At 40.9% G+C, this 23656-nt stretch overlaps 1 protein-coding gene across 7 annotated transcripts; it reads left to right on the top strand.

The window, feature by feature from the left end:
* Window positions 1-1503: 1503 nt before the first annotated feature.
* CD47 (CD47 molecule) lies at window positions 1504-23446 on the top strand. Of its 7 annotated transcripts, XM_063393813.1 has the most exons (12): window positions 1508-2238; window positions 5436-5786; window positions 7124-7162; window positions 9348-9437; window positions 11124-11225; window positions 11615-11707; window positions 12219-12314; window positions 13843-13935; window positions 15604-15635; window positions 18380-18404; window positions 19120-19147; window positions 21090-23446. In XM_063393813.1, exons 1-11 carry the CDS (start codon window positions 2193-2195, stop codon window positions 19143-19145), a joined length of 993 nt encoding a protein of 330 aa, XP_063249883.1. In that variant the 5' UTR covers window positions 1508-2192; the 3' UTR covers window positions 19146-19147; window positions 21090-23446. The 7 variants fall into 7 exon arrangements, with proteins under 7 accessions (XP_063249884.1, XP_063249883.1, XP_063249886.1 ...); XM_063393817.1 differs by lacking the exon at window positions 18380-18404 and having other exon boundaries at window positions 1513-2238; XM_063393818.1 differs by lacking the exon at window positions 7124-7162 and having other exon boundaries at window positions 1514-2238.
* The last annotated feature ends 210 nt before the right edge of the window (window positions 23447-23656 follow it).

The raw sequence follows: 23656 nt of genomic DNA, 5'->3' as shown, positions 1-23656 counted from the left end.
TTTTCAAAATATATGACCTCTCACTTTTGGAGCACTTGGACTTAAACATAAGTCAGCATTGGGAATGTGCTTTTCACAGCTGCTGAGATGTGTTTCTCTGTGAGCTTCTACAGCATCCACTGCTGGGCAAAACAAGAGTGATGTTAGTGGTTAAAAGCATGCAGCTCGTGTATTACAGCAGGTGTTGCTCTGTATTCTTGGTTCAGAACGGAAAGCAGAGCTGCCCAACCTTTCTTTCAGTGGGCATCTGAACGGCCCTGTGCTGCACAGTCCTTGTGCTGCACAGCCCCGAAACCATCTGCAAGCAGAGGCATTGCAGACATTTCTCGGTACAAGGTATTTCCAGGTGCACACCTAGCTGGATGGCACAGCAACCTCCAACACATGCCAAGAGTTACCTTTGAGGGATTTGTGAGACCTGGCTCATAGTCCAGGAGGCAGCAGCACCTGAGAGAGCAGTGCTCTCCCACGCGAGGCTCCTGGCTCTACGAAATTTCCCATGCGCGCTGTTTTGCTTCTAGGCCAGCGTGGGTGTGATATGTGTTACCTTAGCAACAGGGACAAGTGTGTGCTGCAGCTGCAGCCTTCTCCTCTTTGCAGCAGGAGAGAATCCCTGCTTTTCTTACCGAAAATGCTGTGCAGCTCCCCACAAAGGGGACTCCAGTGCCTGTGGCCACCAACGTGTTGGCACGCAGGGCACAGACACAGATATGAGCTACGGCTGATGTAGATATGTCTTCCCTGCTACCCTCTGCTCCAGCTCATCTCTTCTGGCCTCCAGAGAACATCATCTGAGTCAGTCTGGCAGGAGCAGGATCAGCAGCTTTGTGCCAGCCCCCTCCATCGTTTCTCGAGTCAGATGGCTCCCACAGCTCAAGGCTTTTTACTAAACTTGAATGCCAGAGGCTGTCTCAGTGCTTTATGAATATCTGGAGGAAACAAACCCAGCAGTCAAGGCATCGGTACCCACTAATCACTTAGGGAGGGCTGGGGGAGAATTGAAGAGACTACAGACTCAGGAAGCAGGGGGGTGTTTGTGGGGTAGACCCACCTAATAATAAGGCAATATAAATGTTGAGAAACCCTGTAAATCCAATAAAATCCACGTGAGACATAAAACCTGTGGAAATTCAGTTTCTCACAGAATTTTGATCCTGCCCTGGCTTTCATCCTCTGTTGAACTTTGGGACTTTTAACAACATCGTAAATATATATGTACCTATAAATGTGCATAAAGGTGCGTTCCCAAAATATATTTAACAGTCCTTTTTTTAATGCTTCACCAACATATATGTTGGAGAACTAAGTATGCATAGATTCAAAATTTTAAGACAACTCTACATTAATTTTCAAAAGAGCTACTCCTGGGGGAAAAAAAAATAATTCGTTGAAACATTTACTGAAATAGTCAAATGTATGTATTACTACAAACATAGGGGAAAAGGAGTATTTATTCTCGCTTTTAAATGAAGTGCAACAACCGATCACTTACAAGTTCTTCAGTGTTTTTGAACACCTTGTGTTTCACTTTCACTTACTATATATGACAGTAGCCAGGAGCCAAAGTAGCCCTGGCAAAAAAGTACCCCGCGCTTCCTCAGGCTTTAAACGGCCAGGGGGATGCGCTGAGCCCCGGCGTCAGCTGACTCAGAGGAAGGCACGGGGAAAACCAAGGCGCTCCCTCCGTCCCTTCCCGCCCCCGCCGGGCCGCGGCCCTGCCCACTCCAACCGGGGTTTTACCCTTCAAAAAATCCACATCTCTCGCAATCAATAAAGCGGTGGAGGAGTCACCCTGTCGATGCTTCCCCTGTTACTGGAGTCGGCACCTTCCCCTGGCAGCCATTTTACCGGGTCCTGAACGCGGCCCTCCGCGCTGTGCGTGGGGAAACGCGAACCACAACACCGCGGCTCCGGAGCTCGGGCGGGTGTGGGATACACGTCCTGCGGGCCACTTTAAAAACACACAAAACATCCCCCAAAGGAAGCGCTACGGCAGCTCAGCCCGCGGGCTGCCGCGCAGTTACCGGGGCAGCGGGGCCGGCCGTGAAGGCGAGCCCGCCCCGCGCGCCCACCCCCGCGCCAGCGGCGGCAGCCAATCAGCGGCGGGAGCGCCCCCTCCTCCTCCGCGCCGCCCGCTGCGGCGCCGCTCGAGCCGTTGTTGCGCCGGGCCGCGCCGCCGCCGCCGCTCCGCCATGTGGCTGCTGGCCGCCTCCGTGCTGCTCGGCGCCCTGCGCGCAGGTGAGTGCCCGCCGCGCCCGCCCTGCTGCCCTCTCTCCGCTGCCCTCTCTCCGCTGCCCTCTCTCCGCTGCCCTCTCTCCGCTGCCCTCGTCGTCCTGACTCCTCCGGCCGCGGCGATCGCCCCGAGGCGCATCGCGTGCGGTCCCGCGCAGGCACGCCCCAGGTCTCCGGCCGGGCTCCCGGGGTGCGAGGGAAGGGCTGAGCCGCCCCCCGAGCCGCGGGAAGGGGAGGGTCGGGTGGCGGCGGCGGCGGCGGCGGGCGGGGGCCGGTCCCGGGTCCGGCGGGGCGGAGCGCTCTCCGCCCGTCCTGCCGCCGCTCCCGCCGCCTGGCGAGGGGACTCGGGGCGCTCCTGCCCGGAGCTCCCGGCTGCTCCCGCGGGCGGCCGGCGCGTGTGGGACTGCGGTGCGTAGCGGTAGATCGCCATCCTTTGGGAAGGAGCGGGGACGCACGTTTAAACACGCACACACAAACAACACACGCCGTCACCCAGGCCCCGCCGCTCCTCGCGTCGTCCCCGGGGCCGGCGGTGGGCTGCTCCCCGCACAAGTTGCGGGGTAGATGAGAGAGAGCTTGCCCAGAGCTTTGCACTTCACCTCCCTGTGCATTAGGGCAGCTCCGCTCCGTGTGCTTTCCCGGAACAGCCGCACTGCTCCTGTGCTGCACAAGGTCTACCGTTGACAGGGTTTCTTGATCTTTAATACTAGGTTTGTGTGCCATCGAGGTGCAGTTGACATCGCACAATCTTAAATTCTTATTTTCTGTGCCTTGAGAAGAAACTCGGCGGGGGGACAGCGCTAACAAAATTTCACCGAGGTGCAGGTGCTGTAGTGTTGCTCTGTCAGTAAGAAGCACATCGAAACTTGCGTGTTTAAACCTCGTGTTGAAATTCTAGTCTGGATTCCGGGGTTGGCAGTAGGCTGAGTTAAATGTCAAGTGGCCCAGCGTGGTTAGTGTGAGAAGGTGCGAAGGGCCGGCTCCCGTGAGATGCAGTGCCCGGACCGAAACAGTTTGGTCAGCTGTGTGAATTCGCACCGCACGAACAGCAGCCTTGCTGGGGCCGCTGCGCAGCTGCCAGCGCTTCAGGAGCCCCGCGCTGCTCGGTGTAAGGCTCTGAAAGCGTCACCTTCGTGTGACACCTCTGAGATGGTAATCTGCGAGAGAGTCGGAGGCGAAGAGCCCCCCCAGTAATCCATTGCCTGCAGGATTTGGTAATTGTTCGGAGTGGGTTCTCCTGGGTGCCTCTTACCACCCGAATTATTGTGAAGTTGGTAGTGGAAGCACTGTCCTGCAGGAAGCCGTGGAGCTCCCTTTCGTGGGAGAGCAGCCGCACAACCCCTTCTGTGAAAGCAGCCGTGTCGCAGGACAGAGCCGGCAAAAATGTCATTGTGCCGCCTCTGAAAAAGAAGAAAAATCCCAGCGGTTATTATCATGATTTAGTGTGAAACAGGTGTGCAATTTGTTTCACGAAGAACAGTTGAAGATTTTAATTGTGTACGGTTGGTTTTTATTAGGGCATACGTTGAGGTCGGTGTATAATTTTCTCTTTGTTCTGCTTTTGTTGCTTTCATTAGTTAAAAAATGCAACACAATGAGTAAACCAGAGAATCCTTCCTCCTTCCTTGTGATGTGCTGTCATGCGTAACATATACAGCGGCAATATATTTTAATCTCTTGATATTCAGTAGTAATCCAGGAAACAGTGTTAGAATATTAAAGTGACATTTTAAGACAGGAGTGTTTTTTAAATATGATCTGAGACTCTTGATTTGACAGGAAAAAAAAATAAAGAGCTATTGCAAATAGTGACATAACTTTTTTTTTTCCCCCTTTCATTTTTTTTTTCTTTTTCCTGTTGCCCTAATTAAGTTTTGTCGTTAAATACATGTCATCATTCTGAGCTGGTTTTACACATGTGAGTATCAGTAGTTCCCTTGAAGTCCCTGGAGCTATTCCAGTTTGTAAGTCTCCGTGCTTACAGTATTAGGGGACTGTCATATCCTTTCCCATATTTGGTTTTATCAGATGGATGTAGTAAAGTATTTTGAATTATTAATGTCTCTGGGACTTTAGGGAGCAATTACTATGAAGAAAGCTATTAAACTTTGTCATGATTTCATACGAACAAGGAAAAATAGAGAAAACAAAATATTCAAAGCCTTCATGACTTACAGCCCAGCTAGTTTATTTAACCTCTTTTTTCTGGTTCCTGATGTAATTTATATACTGCTGTTACAATTTTTGATATTCTTAAGAAACTGATGAATGGATCTTCATTTCTGGTAAAATCTTGGCATAGGGTTTAGGTCTTTCTTGGAGCAGTGGTCAGTCAGTACTACTGTTCTAGAAGTGTGGTGCAGTGTGGGAGAGAGATGGGGCAAGCCAGCGGTGGGAACATAATCCTGTTTGGTCTTTATTTTTCCTTTCCTGCGTTGAGTGTGATTGTTAGAGACATTAGTAACAGTGATCAGTGATACAGATTGATCATTTTTACAAATTCTCCATTTTTAATTCTGTTGTGTATGCAGTCAAATACTAAGTAGTAATCTTATTTGAAGTACGGGATTGTGTGTGCACCATCTCCACTGGAAAGGAAAAGAGAGCGAATTTGCAAGAAATGATTTAAATCTATGGGCATTTGGCTCCACCTTCAGAGATAAGAAGGAACAAGTGACAAAGCTGTCTTGACTAAGCTGCCCTGCCTGCGTTCTCTCAGAAGTGTAACAGTGAGACTTTCTTCCCTGTGTCCTTGATGAACTGTAAAGGAAGCTTGTGTAGAGCTGATGTCTGGACCTCAGTTTCTAGATACTTGTGTGATCAGCAGCAAAAAACTGCACATCAGTGGGACAGCCTGTGGTTAGTGTTGTCTGTATGCTTTGCAGAAACCAGGCAGTATTTCCACATGTGAAATAGAAGTGTCCAAGTAGATAAATGGCAACCCCTTTTTTTTTTTTTAATGTATGATAGGTTATGGTATATATACATTGTGAGGGTGGCTGAGTTTGTGTAGAGGAGTAAGTAGAATTATAATCATAATTCAACAGGCCTTTTTTGGTCTTCTGTTGATCCCTTAAAGCATGCTTCTCTTTCACAGGAGAGTTTGTTTTGTTTTCCCAATTCACTTGTTGTAATTATTTCTTCTTTGTTCTTGAGTATTAAGAAATAATTCTGAATGTGTCCATTTTCATTTTTCTTTATAGGTTCTGCGCAGTTGACACTTGTTGGGACAAGTATAATAGAAAAAAATGACTGTAATGAAACTGTAGTTTTACCTTGTCAAGTGACTAATCTAGAGCAGAGAAATGAAAAGGTCATGTTTGTGACATGGAAAAAGCAAGGAGTTACATTTTTTTCTTATCGTGGAGAAAACAAGAAGTTTACTATTGATCCTGCGTTTTCATCTGCGAAATTTTTCTCCCAAGCGGATTTAATCACGGGTACGGCCTCGCTGGTGCTCAACAGTGCGCAAGCAACTGCTGGAAATTACAGCTGTGAAGTAATAGAATCCAACAGAGAAGGAGAAGTGAAAATGGAACTTAAAAACAGCACGGGTGAGTTGCCTGCTATTGTTTCAGAACCTGTTGGGAGGGAAAGCAAGCAAAATCTTAAGGGAAAGAGAAAAATACTGAACTATGTATTCCTTTAAAGTGAGATATGAAAAATGTAGCACCCAGGCCTTCTAACTTGTAAGCTGATATGGCTTATTTTGGTTTAAGTTAAAGGAGAGTGCTTCCATGGGAAAGATCTGAATATATTTTTTCAATCTGTAAAAATGTCTGAACGTGATTTAGGTCCCATGTAGGAAAATCTATGCTTTCCCACATATTTTTGATTATATAGGTGCTGATATATTCAGCAGTCTCATGTTATTGCGTGACATATTTCTGATCATCTTCATGGTACTGAAATGTATACATCCATCACAGTGGCTGCAGAGATCTTTTCTTGGAAGAATTGTTTCTTGCAACCTTTAACTCTGCTGGAAAACTACAGGTAGAACTAACAGAAATTCTCTTTTAAGAGCTCTAAAACTCAGTGTGAAGGTAGGCAGGTTTCTAGCAAGGCTGAAAATGCTACTGCTAGATGGCAACTTGCGGTTTTCTGGCATTAAATATCATCTTCAAAAGATGGTGTTTAAAGTGATGTTAAAAATGAATGAGATTCACTAAATGAATATCTCATCTAGGGAGCTATTTTACTTTATCTTGTCAGTCCCAGCCCATGTTCTCCAGCGCTTCAGCTGTTGGATAATGGATTCTGCTCTCCATGTGTTATCTGTCCAGTGCTGTGCAGATGTGACTGTTTCAATGGACATAGGTGTGCCCTGTTCATCTGTTTGGCACGAGAGTCTTGCCTCTGGAGAGCTGCTCAGAAGCGCCAAATGGGTTGCATATGTGTAGCACATGGAGCCTTACCCATGCACCCTGGAATTTTGTTTGGTTTTGCTACTAGTTTTTGCATTTCACAATAAAATATATGTGAAGCTCAAACTGATGTTACTTGTGTCCTGTTGCAGACATTTGTGTAATTTTCATTTGGGTCTAGTTGTTAACCATATACCCTGTAAAGCAGATGTGATCCTGCAATTGAGCAGGGCACAGCCACTGAAAGTGAAGATGCTAGAAAATCATTCATTTCTTAGAACACTGTAAAAACAGGGGAAGAGGTGTACACAGTTTCTTTCCTTTGTTCTCTTACAGCTTACTCAGCCTTTTTTGACTGTTTATGCAATTCACTGTTACATTCCAGAAGAGGAAGCAAGGCTTGAGAATGTAGGAGAATCAAGTCCCATTTGCAAGTTTTATTTTCTCTGTGTATGTAATTGTGAAATTGGTATAAAGACAACAGAGCAGGAAACTGATAAAATTTTTCTGATTTCATTTTCTAGTTGTCAGTTGCGGCGATGAAACACCAGAGGAAAAATGTGGTTGGTGAAAAATTTATAGTTTTGAGGTTGCATTAGGTTTGAGAGTATATGCTAGAAAATGTAAAACATAGGTTTGAGGCTGTAGCTGAAGGAAACACAGCTGCTTGCTCTCTGTCTCCCTCAGTCCTGCACAATGTTTTGTTGCTTGCTTCTCCTCAGTGTTCTAGAAAAACTCTTGAGACAATAAGCTAATAGAAGAAAGTGTAGTAAGTTTTCAAAAGGGTTAGTTGATAATGGAAATCCTGTACTAGTCTTCACTTGATCATTTCTGAGTAGTGAATTCATGCTGTCACTACTGACATGTTCCAGTTGATGCTTTTACAAAGATAGTCATACCAAGAGCAAGCTATCCTCCATCTCTCTTTAGAGAATTCCTGGATTCACCTAGGCAGTATGAGCAAGATTTCTCTGCAAGTGCCCTCATCTTTGTGTACAGACACGGTTTCCTGATCAGGAGAGTGCCTGTCAAGTTTGCTCGTTTTCCTTTCTTTTTCCTCTCTTTATCATCTCTTTTCTTGCTGCTTTTTCTCTTCTTTTCTTTTCTTCCTTGTCTTCTCCTGTTTCCTTTCCCTTTTACCTCTTCACTCTTCTTTCCCCCCAGTCTGAAAGTCTCTCTTCTTAGCTTGGAACTGGCTGCCCTATATTGGCTCTCAAAACACTGCTTTATGGCAGGAGTTTAATTGATTACTATGAGGCACCAGAGTAAGGGAAGTACATTTCCAGGAGCATGCATTCAGCAGTTCCTCTGCTTTGCATGTTGCTTGTCTGCACTATTGCAAGCACTTCTGTACAGGAAGCTCTTTCACACTCCAGGACCAGAGCACACGTGGCTCTGTGTTGCACACTGGAGCCCCAGCAGATACCAGGCTTCTTGGCTGCTTTCTTCTTGTGGTACTGGATAGCATCAGCTGGAAATGCTTCAGAGGAAGTGAAGTGCTTCTCAGAGTCTCTGCTTGCAGTTACTTTCTTTAATTATTCTCAGTTGCATTGAGCAGCATTGCTGAGATTTGGCTTATCTAGGGAGTGGCCACTGTGGATTGAAGTTACTGTTCAATTTTAGTTGCTATTCCAGTTTTGCGAGTGAAGCAAAAAGCCTTGCTTTAAACAGTTCAGTAAATTACTCTTGTTTAGGTGACTGTGAAGTTAGCAGCTGTTTCTCCATTTTCTTGCCTTCAGCTTAGTGTTTGCCTTGTATTTCTTTTGTATGCACTATATCTACTTCTGTGACCTCTTGTTGGGAGGATGAGAGAGAAAGGGAAGAGAGAAATTGGTGAACTTAAAAGCTGCCCTCAGGGTATTTAATTGGCATTGAAAATTGTGAGGTATTGCTGCTTACTTACATGTTTCTGGAGCAACAGATACAACTTCTATGTATGGAGAAAATTGCAACAAATATCATCTTAATGAAGATCATAAATTTCTTTTGAAGCAAATGTGCAGGCAGAGAGGAATGGTGGCACGTATAATGTAAGAAATGGAGACTTTGGATTCCACTGAGTGAGCCTAAATGAATATATGAGCAGAGATGCAAGAATTAACTGCATTTTCTAGCTCAGTGGAGATATTTTCAGAATTTTATGTCGGAAGGTGGCTTATAGCCGCTTAAAGCATGACTGACTGAGCAGCCTAAGGCATCCAAAATGCAGGGGAAAAAAGTCTACGTGGATGATGTTGGGAAGACCTAAAATTACCAAGGTGATGTCTCCCTCTCGCTTAGGCTAGTCCTGTGTTCCTTGCCACACATCCAGATCCCTTCTGGAGTTACCACCATTGAAAGTAGAACAGAATGGCTGAGGAGGCATACACTGGACTTCTCATGTCTCCTCTGCCTATCCTAAATACTGCTTTTCTGATTTACAGAGGGTTTTGTAGTTCCACAAGTTCAGTAGCTTGTAGTGCCAAAAATTAATACCAGCATATTCTCTGCTCCAGTGGAATTTAAGACTTCCAGTTTGGGAAATACTGGGATAACTGGAAGTGTGGAAAAAGTAGGTTATCACACAGAAGAGCAGGGAGAAAAATACATAGGTAGAGGACACAGGTTTCTTAGCCTATTATAATTTTTAATGCTAAATTACATATAGTATTGGGCAATCTATGGCATAGCCTAAGAGGAATGATAAATATAAAGCAAATAGTCTCAGGTTTTGTTCTCTTCCTACTTTTTTCTTTGTTTGTTCTCTAGGATCATGGTTCCTTCTAGTGGAAAGGGTTGTCATCATATCACTGGGGTGCTTACTTGTTGTTTTGTGTACAGCTCTGTTAATTTTTATTGGTAAGTATTTACTCTTTAATTCTCTTTAGTTACTGGTTGGTCCTGAAATCACTTCCATGCACAAAGGCATCCATGTGAAATGAAAGGCGGTGTTAACATCTAAAAGATGTGTGGGAATTGATCCAGATAATACACAGAGATGTGGTGTGTGTGAAGCTTTTCTTCGCTGTTGATTCACCATGACATTATTGAATAATTCAGAAATGTTTCATTATATGGCTGTAAAATCAATAGGAGAGAAGAATGGTGTGCTCGCTTCTTAATGTAAAACTTTTCATTAGTCTTTTTCCACTTAGTTAAGCACTTTGGCTTAGTTATAATTTAACACTAACATAAAAGATTTTGTTAAGTTTTTTTAGAGGCAATACATTAATTCACAAGCATAAGACATCCTTAGACGTTCTTTATACACTGTTGTCCAACATCTGTGCAATGCAGAGAGAGTGTGCTTTATGGCCTGGTCTTTCAGGTGGTGCAATTTGTTACCTCAGTCTTTGGGATTTTTCAACCTTTTTCAATTTGTAGACTTCTAAAAAATAAATTAAAAAAAGAAACATTTCAGTCAAGTCCATAAGAAATAGAAAGTAATTGCACTCAGGGTAATTTGTAATAATCACATACATATTCAGCCATCTATATGTAACTTCCTTTATCACTTTTTCATGAATCTGGAAGTGTTTATGTGACTCTTCAAAGGTCCATCTATGGTTCAAGGTTGAAAACTAATACCTGCTTTTAAAAATTATTTTATCTCTGATTTTCATATTTTATAATGGTGTAGGAACCTCTGATCCATTCAGGACTTGTCATTGCCCTGCATTCATAGCAGAACTTCAGCATTTTTAGGAAAGTTAATAATTTCATGGAGAAGCACTGCCATTTTATGAGAGTAATTTTAGCATGTTTGGATGTTTTTGCACCTGGGCAATTCACTGAAAAGTCTTTGCCTCTGTTGGGGAAATGGGGTGTTCTATCTCTAACTTAATATATATGGGTGTACTTACTGTTTGTTGGGATTTTTTTATGTTGGTGTGTTTTTTTGCTTTAATTTGTACTCTTTTAGATAACCTGGGAATCCACCAGTGACACTTTATGCCTTTAAACAGGTTGTTAAATTTGGCATGATTTTTCTGTGTAATATTTGGGAATGTATGTTTTCTTGGTTTTGTGCACTGGGGGGGTGTTGTGTTGGTTTGTTTGAGGTAGCATATTTGGGACTTTTGTTTACAGGATTGCCTTTTAGGAACTGAGTTCCTTCAGGGACAGAGGTGATGTGGTGTGTCTCAGCTCACACACTGTCATGAGGAAGAGGACGAAACCTGGAATTTCTGAATCCCTCTCTGACACTCACCTGAGTAACAAATTCACTGTAACATTTAAATGTCAGCAGTGCATCTACCTGAATTAACCTGTACCATGTCCCAAAGTTATTCTGATAACATATCAGCTGATTGTATGGAAGGAGAAAGTAAGAATTTGACTAGAACACTGATGCCAGGTGTCGTTTTTCTGAGTAAGCCATATTAACCATATCAAACAATGAAAACAAATTAAATTTGGGAGTGTATATAGTTTTAATTTTTAGGAGTTTGAGTTTTTTTATTTAGGAACAGTCTGAATCATAAATCTGTGTATTTTAGTGAGAGAACTTGTATGTATAATTGTTTTCCTCTCTGTCTCTTTAAGGATTAAAATATGAAATTGAATTTCAGAAGAAAGTGTGCATTATTGTCACACTTGTTATCTTAGTAATTGTAGCTGGTGTAGGCGCTGCTCTTTTTATCCAAGGTAAGTGATTAAAATTGCTCTGTTAAATTAAGGGAATAAGAACGGATAAGAATCTCTTCCATTCTGTAGTATGGAAGTTAGTGCCACCTATTAATTGCCATCTACTAATTTTTAAATAAAAAAAAGTATACAGACTGCAGCAGAAAACAACACTGGAGTTGTCAGGCCCTCAAGTGATCACAGGAAGATACAGACTCCAAATTTATGTGTATTTTCTATCCTACTGCTTTGGGTGAATATTAGGGACTAGAGAGTGACTTTGGGTCCTTTAGTGGGATTTCTTTCTGAACCCAAGAAATTTGGTGATGCCAATGATTTATGTTTGTTGCTTTGTGCTTTAATCCAGTTAACAATTTTGGTTTTACTGATTGCCACATAAATTTTTGCAGATGGTTATACTGCACAGAATCAGGCTGGTCTTGGCCTAATCGTAATCCCTTCTGTGATTTTGGTACCACTTCAGTATGTCATGTTTGGAATTGGTGAGTATTTCTTTACTCACTAATATATGGATGGAAAAAACCTCAGCTCCTCCCATAATCTACAAAATGCTCTCATTTTTATGAACAGGTGCTACAGTAGCATCCTGGGCTCATCACATTTATAGTGTCTTGAAACAAAATGTTTAGCTTGTGTTTGTTAGGCTGATTTGCTTCACAGAAGTACAAGTTACCTGCTTGGACAGTGACATTTAGGGTAGCACATCTAAGTGAATTTCTGCTCTCCCTTCCTGGGTTTAAGGACTGGGTTGAATAACTAGCTCTGAGAACAGGGGTTCCATTTTTTTCAACTTGTTGGTTTGTTTATAATGTTATTCATATATACTTAATTTTATGTGTGTGTATACATACAAGAGCCTTGACTTGGGGGTTTGTTATCACCCTGCCTGGCTGAGCTTAGAATTTAGGAGAATCTGATTTCTAGCTTTGTGCAATTATCTATCTTTTATGTCTCTGTAGGTAAATTTTATAATTTTGTTCCTTTTTTCTCCAGTTTTTGACAGTCTGCTGCACGCAACATTGGCTCTGATAGGTTGGAAACTTCTTGGTTTTATAATTGCTGTGGTTGGTTTTGCACTGTGTGTCCCAGGTAAGCAGTTAAGTCTTCTTTGTAAGTGTCTACACCTGATGTTTGTTTCTAACACGAAAACTTTGTGAAAATAGCATCATTACATGGAATGTTAGCTAGTAACTTCTGTAAATGTAGTTTAAAACTACTGTGCTAATGGTTTTTTAATCTGGTGAAAGAAAAATAGCCTAAAGGAAGTATTACATATATCAGTTTCATGACTGCATTTTGTGAGCAGCTGCTTAAAAAAAACAGTTAATTGTTTTAATTTTGCATGTTAGTTTTGGGTGACTATTACTGTTATTCTTACTGAGCCTAAGGTATTTAGAAATTAAATAATAATAATTTTCTCATGTTCAGTGATTAAATCTTGCCAATCTCCACCTGTATGCCACTGAGCCCATGAATATTTCAATGAACACCATTAAAACACATTAAGAAGGTAAATGTAGAAACAGTGAACTCGGAAGTGTCCTCAGGCTGTTTTAAGTGTGGTTGTGGCTGACACTCTGTGTCATCACTGACAAACTGTCACTGTGGAAAAGGAGCACCAGCTAACCACCACACAACAGTGATGTCCCTTATCCCTGCCCCTGGCCTCCCTTTGTCCCCTCCCTGTCTTCCCCTGTGCCACCAGAGAGCCCCACAGCAGAGATAAGGGTCAATTTAGGACTAGTTGTCCTTGGCAGTATATTTAGTAGGAGAATACAAATTTGTGTTCCTTGTAGTCACTTTATGCTCCTGATTTATTGTTTTGTACAGATACTCTTCATTTTAGTCATTGATTTGGTTGGGGATTTAAGACCTATTTCTCCTTGAAGTGATTTTCAAGATTTGTCTAATCTGACTGAAATGATAGCCCTTACAGTGGAGTTGGTGATTTGAATTTTATGCTTATTGTTTAATATTTACAGCAGTATTTGTAAGTTATCATAGTAAAATAAACTGATGAGAGATTTCTGGTAAAGCATTAGTACAGGGATTTTTTGGAGGATGTTTTCATAATGCTTGTAAATGAAAAGTGTCCCTAGTTTTTTTAGGGTGTTCTTCTCCCAGGTTGTACATGGTAGTGTTTCCTGTATCTCTGGAAGTTCAGCTCAGTGATCCTGAACTGTCAGAAGAAATCAAAACTCATTCTGGGTTGAGTAGACAGATACTTGTAATAACAATAACAGTTGTTATAAATTCTGTCATCTAATACAATTACAGTCCAGACCAGTTGGGTTTGAAGATGTAAGTTTAAACTTAAAATACAGGTAATGAAAGAATGTTATCAATTGCAGTGGATGACAACAGAGTACCTAAACTAGAATAGAATAGTAGAATATTTCAGCTAAGCAGGATAAATCAGTAAATGCCTCTGTATCACTAAAGAATGTGTACAGAAAAGGAAAGATGCAGGAGTACTTCTGGGATAGCTTTGAAAGTGAACTTAATCATGCCTGTCTTTTTCAGGTTTATTTATTTTACTAAGCAGTTATATCTGAAAATAAGAGTTTGTGCTTTTTTTGTGTCAGTTGATACAGTTCTTTTATTGTGCTTTTCCCAGCCTGTCCTCCATTACATGGGTCTGTTCTGATTGCTGGCTTAGCTATTATGGCTCTTGCAAGCTTGTTTAGTCTGGGATACGTGTTTATTATGGGTAAGTAGCACCTAATATTCTGAATTGTTTTCCTTTCAAGTAGACATAATTCATTTAAGCACAAGGTGTGATTTCACAGTTACATCGTTTAAAAATTACTGAAACTTGTCTGTATGTGTTGGCTTTGTTGCATAGAGTGTGTGGGGAATCTTGAGTTAAAAAACGCACAGGTTATTATCATAAACTGTTTCAAGATCAACATAGCCAGGTTTCTTAAGTAAGAGTGTTTCAGTTGTAGGAGGGATGTTGCCGTTCAAGTTCTGCATTTGCACAGTTGACCAGCTGAATCTTAGAATGAAGAGAGCAAAAGGTTGTCAAGGATTCTGTAGAGTGGGTTGTGGGATGGTGGTGACAAAAGCTTGGATTTAAAGAAGCAAAAATCTGCCTGCTGATCTGCACTGGTTAGAGGTAGGTTAGAAGAAGAGCAATTTGAATGCATACCTTTCATAGTTTTCCAGGAGAAAAGAGTACCAAGCCGTTGTTTCAGAAACTGTTCTGCTCATCAGATCTCAAAAAGATGGGAGATTTAAAGATTTGCTAAATAAACAAAACCCAGCCATGCTGTGTGACTGGAATGCTGGCAGAGCACAGCATAACATTGCGTGGACTCTAGAGCTTGGGTCCGAGTGACATTTGTTTCAAGGTGTGCACAAAGGCTCTTCAAACCCCTTGTTGTTGTCCACCTTCTGTGGACACAGAACTGTGCAGTTGAGGATATGTTTTGTCCAGACTCAAGCTGCTGAAGTGTTTACAGTGGGTGCAGTAACCAGTCTGCACTGAACCATGCAGGCTCCCAGGTTTAGTGTGTGCACAACATGTGTGGGCATGGCCAGAAATAATTGACTCTAAGACAGAGAATTTCAGTAGAGAAGAAATTAAGCCAGAATGCCTAATATTTGATATCCAGGATAAATGAAGATGAGTCAAAAATACGGCAGATGTGAATCAAGCTTTTAATAACAGTAAATTTATATTTTATTGACTTTGGTGTACTTGTATATACTTGTATAGCATTGACTTGAATGCTGTGTGCTCATGGTCTACATAAATGTTGCATTTCTGGTTTGATTGTGTTGGCTGAAGAAGTCAAATGTGACCATTGGGGTAGATTGTAGCATGCCAAAATAAGCACAATGAATAGTGAGTAGCTTAATTCACCTTTGGAGCTGAGTGCATGAGTGAGGCAATTCACACACTGTACGTGAAAAGATTATTTGGTTCCTAAACAGAAAAGTGCTTAGAGGCTTTAAGAATTTTCAGATCATAGAATTAAGCACCTTTGGACAGGGGAAGCTTCTATTATGCGTCTTACAACACTGTTGCAAGTTTTATCAGTAGACAATACCTTTTCCAAGGTAACAAGATGAGAGGGAATGGCCTCAAGTTGTGCTGGAGGAGGCTTAGATTAGATATTAGGAAAAAATTCTCTGAAAGGGTGGTCAAGCATTGAAACAGGCTGCCCAGGACATGGTGAAATCACGATCACTGGAAGCAATGTTTAGGTGTGGCCCTTGAGGACATGGTTTAGTGGGGAAAGTGATGGTGCTGCTTGGGCTTGATGCTCTGGGAGGTCTTCTCCAACGTTAACAATTCTATGGTTCTGTGTTTTTATTTGGTTGATTGTGACATTTATTCATCTGCTTGGTCACTTTTTTGTAATTATTTTAGGTTCCAGAATGAAAGATCATCCTCGTCCGGGGGTAAGCTTAAAATTAATAAATTTGGGGTGACTAGATGGCTCAGGGGATTGTAGTGAGATACTGAACCTTTCTTCACTAGTTCGAATTCAGACCAGGTTGGTAGCAAGCAACAGTTCTGGCTGTGTAACAGATGTCTAATGTTGAGTGAGTTGGTGGTCTCCATTGTCCCTATTGAGTGTGTCTGTAGTCCTGTAATTGCCACCCTGACATAGGGCTGCTCCGACTGTTGTGCCCAAATGGAGTTTCCATTGCTGTCACTGAGATGTGGTGGAAGTTTGGTGTCCTTTTACAGTGCACTCTTCCAGCTGAGTATTTAAAAGCCATTTTGCTCGCCTTATTAAAAAGCTTTTTTGTTAATGTGAGTGCAAAACGTCCAGGTGGGCTGTAAGAAAGATTTTGAAGTTTTTTTCCTATGGTTTTGGACATCCTTTGATATTCTCTTCAGTTCCTGGCTATACAGATGGCATAGCCTTGACCTTTTTTTTCTGATTTTGCTGTAATGCCCCCTAATTTGATGAGACCTTCTGAAAAGAAAATGCCTGTCTTTAGGTAACACAGAACAAATTGAAAAATACCTTGGTTTTTTTTAAAGAAGGTTTTTCAGTTGGTAGTTTTGAATTGTAGAATAACTATTTCCAAACCAGTAATTTTCACAGACTTACACAGTGCTTTGAGTGATCCATGAATGTGAACTGCCTGTTTCTGGTGTCTTCCAGAAGCAAGGAAAGAGGCACAGCTGTGGAATACCAGTAAAAACCTTCCTTGTAGCAGGGGGATCTGACAAATGCTAACTCATCCCACCTCTTGGATGCCAGCTATCATTTGAGACACATTTTCAGGTCTCCAGTCTAGAGCCTGAGACCCAGCTGTTGAAGGAAGATGGTTTCTAACAGGGAGAGCTGACTGTAGTTAGAACAAGAGATTTTTAAGGTTTTTAAATTTCCTTTGCTCTTGCTCATCCGTTTTCATTGTATGGAAGAATATTTCAGAGGATAAGTCTTTCTTTATAAAAGGAATGTAAGTGCACAGAGTTTTTCAAAAAACAGAAGGAAAATAGGTTGAGATAATTATGTTACAGATTGAGCTGAGAAGTGAATTGAAGATATTCATTCATTCAAAGATATTCATTTCATTCAAAATGAAATCTTGCCTTTATCTAACATCCTTGTGCTTATTTGTAGAATGGAAGCAAACAGGGCAAGAGGAGGGGGGTTTTTTTCCCTTAACTTAGTTTTGGTTGTAAATCAACTTTGAACTAGAAATCAGCATGCAAAGTAGCATCCTTTGATGACAACTCTATTCTCTTTATGATCTGCTCTCCTCACAAGGTGGTCTTCCATGGCAGCAAGGAATTGAGAAATTAATAGCCACCGCAACACAGGAATGTACATCATGTTACTCTCTGAATTGGAGACAAGAATGAAATCAAAAGAAATTTTTAAAACTTAGAGGTCATTGGAAACTTCAGGAAGTACAAATACGTTCTTTGCAGCTGCAGATAGCTGAGGGCTAGATGCAGAGGAATTCAAGTGATATAATTTGTGTCCATGAGCTTACGGTAATGCCTTAAGTTTTAACTTTAATGTTTTTCAGATTCTGTGATGCCTAGGGGTGTAGTTCTGAGCCTCGTATTAAGTGCTAGTCAGCTCTCTTCACAGAGTAGGTAGACAAAACAATCCTTTTCATGCCGAAGACCAAGGACAACAGTTACAACTTTCAGGCCCAAAAGCATAAACAACAGTGGACTGAAGAGAGAAAACAAGAAGGATGGGACTTCATAATCTGAAGCTGTAACTGGACAATTAAACCCAATATGCAAATGGAACAAAACTTATAAAAGAGTATGACCCTGTGACCAGTCATCCGTTTTGTGACCATTTTAAGTCCACCTTGGGTGTAGCCCTGGCCAGGCTCGTGTGCTGCCCAAGGTTGATCTTTAAAGAGCTTTCAATAAATATCTACTTTAATCTCTAGCTCTGTCCAGTCTCTGTTCCACATCAGCCTTCCCAAGGCGTCAATGGCTGTTAGGAAATTATGCTGCTTGTTTCCATCACGGGCTGTTCAGCCTATATTGCTGTGCTTTGAGGCAATAAATAGGTATGAAGTAATTTTAAGAATACACTTTGATTCTGTGTCATCTAAAGACCATGGAAAACTTAATATTGGTGAAGGGCATAATTTTGACACTGGGGCACACTTGAAAAATGATTCATGAGATTTTCCTGAGTCGGAGGGCAAAAAGGTGTGTATTTTGAAATCTGCCATCTTAACCAAGTACTGATCCTTTTCTTAGCATTTCTGTAGGTTGCATGTGTTGTTTCTGATTGTCTACAAGACTAAATGCAAAACTGTCATGTATTTCTTTTTGAGGAGATTCCACTTGATTTGCTTGGCTACTAATTTTCTTTTCTTTTTTAGTCCTGCTGCTTTGTTACTAACCATTGATCAAATAACAGAAATAATCAGTTAGGTTTCAGAGCTTAAAAGTAATATCTGCATGGCTTCCGCTGCCACCTAGGGGTATTTCATCTGGGTAAACATCACAGTAAGGGAAAACAACCTGGAGAATGCACTGATACATTTTTTTTAGACCTTTAGTCATTAATTTGATTAACATTAAGCTTTCTTCGTTTTTGTAGAATCACTACTTACTGTATATGTCAATTAGAGTAATTTAACTGTGGCCAGCCAGAAGTAAACATGAAGGCTTTTTATACATATATATATTTTTAAATGTTTTGCAGAAAGCTGTAGAAGAACCACTAAATGGTAGGTGATATTTAAGGTTTATCTTCTCATTAAGGGATTAATTCTGGGTAAAGATGATTCTAATTCCCAATACCACAGCACTAAGATGGCAGATAAGTGTGGCAACTTATATGGCTCTATGAGTCAGTAAGAGTTGGATTTCTCAATTAAATGTTGCCTGCAGCTCCAGATTCCCTATTTTATGCCACTGTGCTTGCTAGCCAGAGGCACTGTTGGACAGTTTTAGGACAGATCTAGTATCTCATGATATTATGTCCACCCTCTTTGCTTTGCAAAATGTCCACCTTTTAAGGGAAGAAGAGGGACTGGTATTGAAAATTGATGTTAATTCTTCATACACATTTATTTAGGTGAAATACTTACTGATCACAGCAAATTCTATCCTTGCAACTCTATTCTTTGCATATTTCCTTGGGTTGGGAAACTCTGATCACACTTAGGGTGAGGGAAGTTTACAGTGAAAAAGGGATGAGATTGCTTTTCTTTTCGCTGTTACATTCGCTAATTGACATGCTGAGTAATAGCAAGTTCTAACCTGAATTCTAAAATTAACCTGAATTCTAAAATTAACCTGAATTCTAAAATTAACCTGAATTCTAAAATTAACCTGAATTCTAAAATTAACCTGAATTTTAGAATTAACCTGAATATTACCTGTGAAGCATTTATTTCTGTTTCACTCATTACTAATCCATTTTTTTTTTGACTTTTAAAGATGCAAAAGGAGTGATGTTAGAATGATGGTAAGTCTAACAGATATTTGTTTTAATGGCTAAGCATTTGAGAGTTTTGATGTTTAGAGTTAGCCAGTGCTAATTCAGTGAAACTTGGAGGACACGTTTCAGGGTAGGTGCTGTTCTTTTTCAAATTATATTTAATTGAAAAGAAAGAATACGTGTCTTCTGTATCAAACATGGGGGAAGAGTGTGTATTCCTAAACAGTGAAGAGAATGAGTCAGTGGGAGAACTGTGCAATAGTATGTTTCTGATCAAATGGGGAAAGTCAAATAGCTTTATGTTTCCTTTATGCTCATATAGTATTTAAGGTGTATGGAATGTTTCCTTGGTGGTGGGTTGTGTATTTGGTTGGTGTTTTTTGGGGTGGTTTATGTTTTTGTTTTATTGTTGTTGATATAACTAAGCTTTCTCTCTGCACTTAATTGGTGGTCACTGTTGGAATTTCACAGGAAGGTGGTTTAAAATTAACTTCCTCCCACCCTCTTTAGGTTTTACTTGAATTCTGTGGATTTTGTTAGATTGTATTCTAGTCAGATTTCACTCAATTTATTATTTTTCAGATTGCTCTCACTGAAGAGCATAAATTTTAGGCTAGATGATAAGGTTTGAAAATGAAAACAATATTATTAAGTCTTTTCTATTCAGCAGCTGTACTTTTCATGGGAATAGGATAAAAAAGCACTTGTTGAAGCCATTGGTACTTATGTTTCTCCCTGAGCACTGAGTAAGCTTTTCATGAGGTATCACTAGACCCTGAGCCTAGTACTCCTGCATTCAATTACAACATTTTGCTACTTGGGATAAAGAGTAAGGTCACTCCAAATCTGTTAGCTCATTTGAAATACTTTTATATCATGCCATTTCTAGGAGGCATGGATTGACAATGAGCAAATAAATGAGGTACTAGTTAGCTCTTATTGGAAAAAGGTGTATGAGTTTTAAAAAGACTTCCTTACAAATACTGTGTGCCGTTCAGTTTGTGTTACTTATGACTACTATATTTGGTTCATCCAAATATCCCACATATTTACTTTCTAAACCAACAGGAATACAAGCACTTGTGCAGTACAAAGGACAAGTGCATTGCTGTCTCATAAACACAGTGATAAATGTATACCAGTTAGTGTAATCTGATCTGGATGGAGTGGGAGGCAGAGTCTGCTCCAGAACTGGCTGCTGCTTGTTCTTGACAGAGTTGAGACCAGGAAACAAATAGATGTTTGCCAGTCTATTGCATTCAGACCAAACCAGAAGGGAGGTCAGGATGGGCTCTCTGCAGTGACCTCATCCTGCTGAAGAACAAGGCAGAGATTTGCTTGGAGATCCAATTTGAAATAAGTTGCCCGTTTTTTCTTTGGTCTCATTTAGGTTATGAAAACTGACCTTCTAGTGCCGAGGTAGAGCTTCCAAAAGCCAGAAATTGTCAATTTAATTTTAGGGTAGAGCTAGAAGTCTGTGTGCTTTTTCTGCTCTGAAAGATGGCTCCTAACCAGTGACAGAAGGTTTTACAGATGGAAGGCAAATGCTCTGACTCACTCGCTGGAGGCAGTAACCTTTTGAGCTCTACCTGCTTCTATGTTAACCTTCCCTGGAAAATTCACACACAGACTGAAGCAGGGATGAATCAGATGCTATGAAAATAGCAGGTGAAAGTAAACTAGCATTAGAGTTTATGGACAGGGTGGGTCAGATAGCTGAGCCTGTGAGCTACTTCAGTTTATTCAAATTCACAAGTGAAAGCTCCAAGACAGTGTCCACCTTTCTTTTGTGGAGAGGCTGAAACATCACTTGCTGTTAGTAACACCTTTTTCCACTATGTGAATGCTAAATGTGCTTTCAATTTTGAAATTTAAAAAAAACCCTATAAGCTGTGACTTGCATGGACAGTGCAAAACATTGCCGTTCTTCCCAAACAATATTTCTTTTTCTTTCTTTTTCAATTCCCAGAACTGCAGAGCTATGTGATGCGTATATAAAAAGTACACCATTGTTGATACACCGTGGCCTTGAAGATGCACTACTCAACGAGAAGAAATTCAGGAATCTAGTTGTTCTGCATGTGTGGCAAAAGTGCTTTTGATATAAATGACATAATTTTGTAGTCACAGCAGCTGTAGCAAGGAACATGTGTGTTTGCCCACATGTGATCTTTATTTTCTTTTGTTATGGTGTATACGGGATGGTTGAGAGTGAGAATATAAAAAGCACTTATTTGCCCAGTACAGAGTCTCCCTGCAGTAATCCTTAGTGGTATTATTTTCAAAAACTATCATTAGTCACTGCTTTGATAATGGGCCTGCTGAGCCCAGATATTGCAATACCATTTAGACTATTGTTTTCTTTATTTGTGTGCATGGACAAAGTATGGTTTATGTGTATGATACAAGCAGGAAGTAGAGATTGTACAAATACATCTTTTCTGACATTCAGCAAATTTTTATACAAAAAAAAAAAGTTACACACAAAGTTGCATAAGTACAAACTTTACTCCCAGCTCTCCTGAAATTATTAACAGAGTTCTAATTCCGTGAGACATTAGTATTCCTCTCTGTGGACAGTAGTCATGTGTGCTCTGGTGGCTGGTACTTTTGTCCAGTGAGAGGGCTCCCCGTGCCTCCTCTGTATCCTTTGGTGAGAAGCTGCTCAGCTGTTGGAGCCTAATTCAGCACTGGAATTACAGAGCACAGGAGCTGGTAATCTTAATGCTGAATGTGGTTCTTGTGTGTGTTCATGTTGTGCAGTATGTGGAACTTGAAGCAATTTCAGGCTTTCTTAACTCAGTGAATTTGTGAAAGTCGTGGATGCTTCATTAAAATAGGAGTTGTCCTATTTGGTGTATTTTTGACAGAGTTTAAAACATTGTTTTCTTGAATGGAAAAGAGCTATATAATTTCTGGCACAGGTTTGTGTTGCTGCCATTACGTCACCGATACATAAAGTAAGAGGAGCTGATGAAGAGTGAGGAAGCTCAGTTTCTGTATATATCTAATGGTATGGTTAAAAATCTGTTTACTAGGACTTGCACATTCCATGAGATTCTGCTATGTTTTACAGCTGTTTTGAGAGTTGTTCCAATACAGTGGGCTGCTCTTGGACTTTGTGTACGCTTTGTAGAAATCTTGACACTGTTTCCTGTTTGTACTAAGGTACTATATTTCAACGGCACACATGATTTTCTCCTTCTAACAATTTCAAACTTGGTTTGGAAAGCTGTTGCCAGTCAGTCGTGTAATAAAATCCTTGTTTTTAAAGATCCTGAGTAATTTGGCACTTCTCAGAGTTGAATGTTACAAAACAAGGTTCATATCCATGTTGTGGGTGCAGTTTGCAGGGGTTTGGGTCTCTACACTTTGATCTCTGAGTCACATTAAGAATTCAACAAAGCAAAATTGAGGTGTCAGATTTTACAGTGGGTGCTCTCATAATTGTCCCTCTTTGCCAAGGCTGCAGGATTGAGCCATTTAAAGCAAGCCATGGGCCAGCCCTCAGTGGGATCAGTGGAACTGGACATAGGGAAGAGGGTCACCCTTGGGATAAAATATGGGAGAGACATGTAGGGCTCACACTTACTGTCCTGCTTTGCCAGTGGGAGTGTTCACGTAAGGTTTGAGCTCTTGCATATGAATCTTTTGGTGCAGGTTTTTCCATAATCTCAGTGATAACTAACTGAAGATGGGAGATGATTCTCCATTACAATTCAGTATAAAATTTTTTCTTAGTACTGTGCAGTGCTCCCTGTTTATAACTAGAGATTCCCTCTGGCAAGTTGAAAGTCTTAGCAGCAGAGGAATAAAAAACCAAATCAACTGGCATTATGTTGAGTTATTCTGCCTTATAAAAACAGTTATGTTTAATAGCTTTATGTTAATTTTCTGCGAAGCAAACTGCAGCAGAACCCCGCTGTGTCACCGTGGGATCAGGCTGAGCTGTTCCTAGAAAGTGTCGAAACATGAGGAGCTCAGTGGCTGTCCATTGGCTGCAGAATCGTGGCCCCAGAAATGGGAGAAACCCACCATCCTGTTGCATTAAGGGCTGGATTTCTTGTAGGTGGGAATTTAAAAGGGAGAGTTTAAAAAGTCATCGGTACACCCAACCAGCCCTTTCCCACCAGTAATTTAAACCAAAGTTGTTCATAACTGTATGCTTTCATTTGTGTGTGTACATATGTGTGTATATATAAATATATAGACATTTTAAATATCTATAGATCTATAGTCTTTACCCAAGAAACTGTTTTTATTTATGAAATGATTTTGTAAATATTGTGCTAATATACTTAAAAAATAAAGTCATTTTAAGTTGTTTTTGTGGGAGATTTTCTTGTTGTTAGTACATTGACCTTCTGTAGCTGCCTCCATAAATTCATAGTCATAGCTGCTCTTCTGTCTTTATGTGTTACTTACTGGGTCTACAGGAATGTTCTCAGTGTTACATAGGCTGCTGCAGATGATTTTAGATGGATTTCTCCTTAAAAAGGTCATCCAGATGGTGAAGCGAGTGTGTAGGCTGCCGTG

This window comes from Prinia subflava, chromosome 3 (assembly GCF_021018805.1).
Source record: "Prinia subflava isolate CZ2003 ecotype Zambia chromosome 3, Cam_Psub_1.2, whole genome shotgun sequence".
In the NCBI taxonomy this organism is placed as follows: Eukaryota; Metazoa; Chordata; class Aves; order Passeriformes; family Cisticolidae; genus Prinia; species Prinia subflava.
This window is presented reverse-complemented; position numbering and strand designations above follow the sequence as displayed.